The sequence below is a fragment of the Panonychus citri genome, unplaced genomic scaffold (assembly GCF_014898815.1).
Source record: "Panonychus citri isolate SS breed McGregor unplaced genomic scaffold, ASM1489881v1 Contig00144, whole genome shotgun sequence".
Taxonomy (NCBI): Eukaryota; Metazoa; Arthropoda; class Arachnida; order Trombidiformes; family Tetranychidae; genus Panonychus; species Panonychus citri.
In genome coordinates, this window is record NW_026515549.1 from 564,459 (window position 1) to 570,830 (window position 6,372).

General features: G+C 32.3%; 1 protein-coding gene and 1 long non-coding RNA gene across 2 annotated transcripts in view; both read right to left on the reverse strand.

Annotated features, from left to right (window-relative positions):
- The window catches only part of LOC128396373 (serine-rich adhesin for platelets-like), a 62,114-nt gene extending 57,407 nt beyond the window's left edge, over nucleotides 1-4,707 (reverse strand). The window contains 1 exon segment of the mRNA XM_053356940.1: nucleotides 3,921-4,707. Coding sequence (XP_053212915.1) covers nucleotides 3,921-3,938 — 18 coding nt within the window. The 5' untranslated portion in view covers nucleotides 3,939-4,707.
- LOC128396374 (uncharacterized) lies at nucleotides 428-3,445 on the reverse strand. The gene is made up of 2 exons (XR_008326791.1): nucleotides 981-3,445; nucleotides 428-864 (listed from the first exon to the last, which is right to left on the reverse strand). It is a non-coding gene; the product is annotated as an uncharacterized LOC128396374 (long non-coding RNA).
- Nucleotides 4,708-6,372: the final 1,665 nt, after the last annotated feature.

A 6,372-nucleotide genomic window follows, 5' to 3' on the forward strand; every position in this document is an offset into this window, starting at 1 on the left:
CCTCTCCAATTTTACAAGCTTTTTGTCTAAAAACAGCAGCAATCGGGCAGAGTAATCACTTATTCTGGGTCATCACTTAAATGGATTTAACATCAGCTTATGTAACTAAAATTTTCTCTTTAATATTTTCTTCCATCCTCTTTTAATGCTCGGTGATCGTGGTAAGTATCTTTTGTATCTCTCTCTCTCTCGTCTTTGCCATGGTATAAATGGTTGGTGGAGAGAAGGCCAAAGAATGTCAGGTTGATGATTATTACTGGGCGGTTCGTTTAATCTGCTTGGAGATAAAGACACGGGGATAGGGAATAAATCTGAAGCTATTGCGTCTTCAAGGAACGACATCAACCCCTGTGGGCTTAAACTGTATATTGGTTGAGACAAAAAGCCAAATTAACTAACAATCAGGTAAGAGAGAGAGAGAGAAAGAGATGTTGGTATAATGTCTGTTTCCAGCGAATCCAATCAACCCAAGGACACGAAACAAAATGATGATGATGATGATGAGGTGCTTGGCCTAGTACATCAGATGAACAATCTCTCTGGGCTGGTCTTTCTGATAATGAAGATCATGATCATGATGATGATAAACCACGGTGACCACAAGACAAGGCGAGGCCAGAGGCATGAAAGATTATTTCACAGTAACCGTCTCTTTCTTGATCAGTCCTTTCTTTTTCTGGTCTTTAGTCTTTCTTGTTCCTCTTTCTTCTTGGCTTCCATCCTCTTCCATCTTCTTTCTGCTGGATTTTTTATCATCTTTTTATCATCACATTTCTCCCTGTGTGAGTTTCACTTTCTTCTTATTTTCTTTCTTGTTTTTTTCTCAGTTTTCACTTGAAAGACTGAAACAAAAATTGACTGAGACTTGATTTCGTTGGAAAGAAAAGAGAAATTTGTTCCCAAAAGAGAGAGGATGAAATCAAATTAGTAAATTGATTGATTAATAAGACTTAAACACATATGTAAGTATACATATTTACATTAAATGCCCTTAAGGTAATCTTGTAAAGATTTTAATGTAAATCGCTGTCCCTTGGTGTTTTCCAGTTCATGTTAACGTTGTTTGCTTATTACCACAATTGACAATGGAGCCAAAGAAGAGGAGAGAGAGAGAGAAGCAATTGACCCTTACTCTTTCAAAAATAAGATGAAGTAGAGATTAATTAATATAAATACACAGGGTTGGGACACACACGAGATACATTATCAATTTTGGAAAAGGGATAAAGGGAGAGAGAGAACAGTTTTGAAAGAGTATTAGAATCGCCATTTAACCGCCTTAGAGAGAGAGAGAGAGAGAGAGAGAGAGAGAGAGAAACAAGCAGAGGAGAAAAGAAGACAAACAGGATGAGAGACACGAGAACATCGTTAATGTAGAAGAAGAAGATAAAATAGAAAAGAGTCTTAAACAGAGTCAACGTAATTCTCATTAATCACCTTAATGTGAAAAAGGTAAAAATGTTGCCTTGTTACATTCAAGTTCCTATGTTGTCAAACATTTCCACTTATATCATCTCTCTCATTCTCTTTTCTCCATCAAGTCGTGAGGTAGTAAGTTAGAGTAACCATCAAATAACAACGAAATTGAGTGTTGACTTTAAATGAACGAAAAAAGAAGAGAAAATAGCCAAACAATTAAGTTGAAAAAAAGAGAAAATTAAACAAATAAAAAGAGAAAAAGTGTAAAAACGAATAAATCAAACAAAAAGAAAGGAAAAGATCAACAGTTCCAAATTTGAACTTGAAATGATTTTATTAGTCCACTTTGGATTACAGTTACATGAGTCGTTGCTCATGCACTAGAGATTCCGTAAGCATGGGTCTACTTGACCCATGCTTACGGAATTAATTCCTAGTCATTCTGATAAATCAGAAATCTTGAATTCTCAACAATAACAGTATTAATTATCTGTTTTCTAATTTTAAATACATTTAAATGACAAAAGTTCTTTGGGGACCTTATCTTAATTACGAACTTTGGGATGGAAAGAAAAGGAAAAAATTTGTCATCATGTTTGTCGATTGTATTATCATCGAGTTATAGGCCTGGAAAAGTGATAATAGATTGAGAATATAGAGCAAGAGACAAAAATAAAGAGAAAAGAAAGTGTTCCAATCTCTCAGATGATCTTGTGTCTATTTTTGTCTCTTCTCTTTCTTTTCCATCTCATCTCCGCCCACTGTCTTTTCTCCGCATAATCACAATACAGAGAAAGATGAAGATGAAGATGAAGAGCCAAACCCTCCTCATCATCATCATCATGTTCATCTGAACCCATCGATGTCACTTGTAACCTTCACGATGATTTTGTCATCGGAAAAGCGATGAAAACAAAAGTTTCATTGAAACAATTTCATCAATGAGAAACTTTTACTTTGCTCATCCCTCCCCATGGAAACCGCATCAGTTGAAGATGAAGATGCGATGTGATGAGAAAGCAAAATCGCCGAGGGGCATAAAAAGAGAGGAAAATCATTTAAAAGGACAAGTTAACAACTAATTAATTGTCTTAAATTGTATAATTAGGTTGTCTTTTTATATAAGAAACAAGGTTATTAGTGATGCTTGAGAGGATTGGGAAGATTACTTTAGGGCGACAATTTATCTAATCATCATGATAATTATCATCAACATGGTGTTAACATGGTAACCACAAAATTACTTGATGACATCAATTTAAAAACGTTAACCCAAAGGTTAATGATTAATGATTAAGTTAATCAAGAGAAACAAATGAGAAAAAAAAAACAAATCTAATCAACTCTCTGATCTGGATAATCTTGTCATCTATTCAATTATTTTTGTCCTTTCATTTTAATGATGATAATCATGATACCTTGATGATGGTGATTATCATCATCATCAGGATGATAAAAGGTGTGAAGATGATGATGAGTGAATGTCTCTTTACACCTTAACAGGTAATGATAACCATTAAAGGTTACACTAAACCAGTGATGATGATAACAGATTTTATCACGCAAATGTCACATTAACTGTATATAGATATAAGTGTATTCAATTATCATCATTATCTTCATCTTTATCAACAATATTATCTTCCTATTATCATCCTTTTCCCCCTGTTTTCTTTTGTGTAAGTCATCATGATGAGCTGATGATCATCAATTGTGATCAATATGAATGAATAGGAAGGAAAGATGAAGAAGAGAAAAAAATTGTTCATCATCTGATTGACAATCTTTATCATTTCTTCTTCTTCTTCTTCTTCTCATCATTTAATATTATTAGATGATAATGATGATAAACCTTCATCGTGATGATGATAACAGAAAATTGATGTTATTTTATCTTCTTCTTTTTCGTTGTTGTTCAAACTTTTCTTCTTCTTCTTCTTCTTCTTCATTCATCTCATCCTCATCTTCATGAATATCATCATGAAAAGGTAACCGTCCTTTTGAATAATAACAAAACCTTCATCATCATGTTCATCTAATATCATGAGTGAAATTTATACACAACCAGAATCCATCAAACTAAAAGACAGATAATTGTGATTGTTGATAATCAATCTGATTGTTGATTCATCCTCATCCTTGAAAAGGATAAAATTTGATAGGAAATGATGAGGATGAAAAAAATGATTCGATTTTGTTTTCATATTCTAAATTTTAATCGAATTGGTTTAGTAGTTTTTTTCGCTGTAATTTAAATAAATTAATGACAATTAATGACAAGGTAACACAATCAATCTGATTAATCAGAGTTTCCAATTGATACCATGTTAATATTAGTTTTTGATTGAAAGGGAAAAGTTGAAACAATTAAAAGGAAAATAATATTTACAATCAATTTGTCCATCTAATTGTCCACACATACACAATTTAATCCGATCATTAGCTAATCCATTGGATTAAAATGAATTAAAATCAAATGATATCAATGAAAATTCACAAACCTTACTGTTCTTGGTCATTGGTAATTGTTAATTGATTAATTAATCAACGGAACACGTTGTTAATTGTTGGAAGACAATTTGATGTTTTTAATGATCCTCACTGATGATTATGATTATGATGATGATGATTAAGTAAAAACAATTTAGGTTTCTTATTATAATAATCCCATTGGATAAAGATGAACAATTGTTTTCTTGATTATTACAATCATGGTAAACATTTCATCTTGATTAATGATAATGATGTAAGTCACGTAATGATGATGATAATGATGAGAATAATTAAAATGAGTTGATCATTAAAAATGATGTTTTTATGAATATAATTGATATAATAAATCCGGTAATACAATGATCATAATCCATTCAATAAATTAAATCAACGAAACAAGTAAACAATTAACACAAGAATCATAATCGCGAACAAAATCAATTATCTTGTCAACAATTAATTCACTCAACACAGAGGTAGAGAGAGAGAGAGAGAGAGAGTAAGAGATGGATTAAGATACAATTAGTAAATTAAATCAACTTGAGAACGATGTAAACAATTTAAAGTTGTAATAACTTAAATTATAATAGTTGTAACAAATTAATCAACGTTTCATTGGTGTTAATTGTCACAGAAAACAAAAGAAACAGTCAATCAGTAGGTTTAGTGAAGATTAACTATTAATCACAGAGATTTAGCTGGACAATTGTGATGGTCAGTTAATTAAAGGGGAAGAGACACAATTTGAACACAGCGATTTACTTGTGACAATTGCCAGTATTTTATTCATTCTGAACCAACAACCTTTACACACTTTGAGATACAAAAAGTTATATTAAAAACTGCGCATCATCAGTTACACGGTGGGATGATGATAATCCCACCCTCTCGGTGATCATGGAACCGCCTATAAGTTACAGAGTGAGATGATGATGAGAGGATGCTAACATGAGAAAGAGAGGAAAGGATGGAAATGAGAGAGAGAGAGAATCACATTTTTTTTCTCAATCAAATTCTGAGTAAATTGGTGAGCAGTTTTTTCAATAAAAGAAAATTTTTTTTTCTTCAAAATCTTATGTCATTATTATCGTAAGAATTGTCATTCCTGATTGGGGTCAAGGTCAATCAGACTGAATTGGACAAATTTTAACGGTTCTTTTGTTTTGTCAACCCTCCAACTCATTTTTGTAAAGGTTCGTTGTAACGTCTAACGTTTTGTCCAGCATTTCGTTGGAAGTGAAAAGACTTTCGTTTCTTCACAAATTGTAGCTTCTTTTTGGTTGGTAGAATTTTTCTCTTCACCTTATCATCTCCTTATCATCCTCATCATTATTATCTTCTTTGTTCTTACAAGACAAGTATAATCTCACAATTTATTATGGTGCAAATTCAATGAGTAGGTTTACGAGGTTCCGTGACGAAGTTGACGTTACGTTGATTCTTTTTGTTGTTATTCAGACAAAGAGAAGATAAACTAAGGAGGAGGATCATCATCATCTTCTTCATCTTCTTGACCAGATCTTTTCTTGGAATTTTCATCTTTCTTTTCTCTTTCTCTCTCTCCCTTTTCTCAGGTAAAGGCAATAGAATCACAATGTGAAACCTGATTATCTTTTTTCTGTTGACTCTGATTCTTTGACTTATTTGATGATGATAAGCCATTGAATAGTATACAGAATTATCTGTATACTATGAATTTTAATTTTCTTTTGTTTTCCATTTCATTTACTTTCTAAGTTTCACCATGATAATCGAGTCCAACCAGAATCGATTATCACTTTTAGTTTTGTTTCCCATTTAAAAATTGCATTATCATCATTGACCATCATCACCAACATCAATAATCATCAATTTCAGATGAAAAAGAAGATAAATAAAACATCATTTTGCTTTTTCACGTACGAATCATTGGTAATTCATACCAATTCCATTTCTCCTCCTTCTCCTACACCTTCATCCCCACCTTATCTTTTATCATCTTCTCATCTTCTTATCCCTCATTCTGATAATTCTCATCATTATCATCATCTTTTACCCCTTTCTATTCATCTTCAATTGACACTTACAACTTTTGGACAGGTTACACATCACGTTTACCTTTAATAGAATAGAATTGATCATCATCATCTTTCCTCTCGTTCTCATCTTCATCATCCTTTATTATCATCATCATATATACTCATTCATGTACTTTTACCTTTATTGTTTAGTGGACAAAATCGTGCATGTAACTCAATCAACTCACAAGAATAAAGTAAAAGTGCCAATAGAATGAGAATCGTGAGGTTGACTTAACGACAATTAAAAATTTTTTTTTTCGTTCTCAACTCATTCTCACTTCCCATTCAATTCAACTACCTGAAAATAATCATCACCATTCTCATGGTAAAGGTGTTGGGTGAGGGTGGTAAACCCATCGAATACCCATAATAATAAACAAGCGAAGAAAAAAAAATTCTA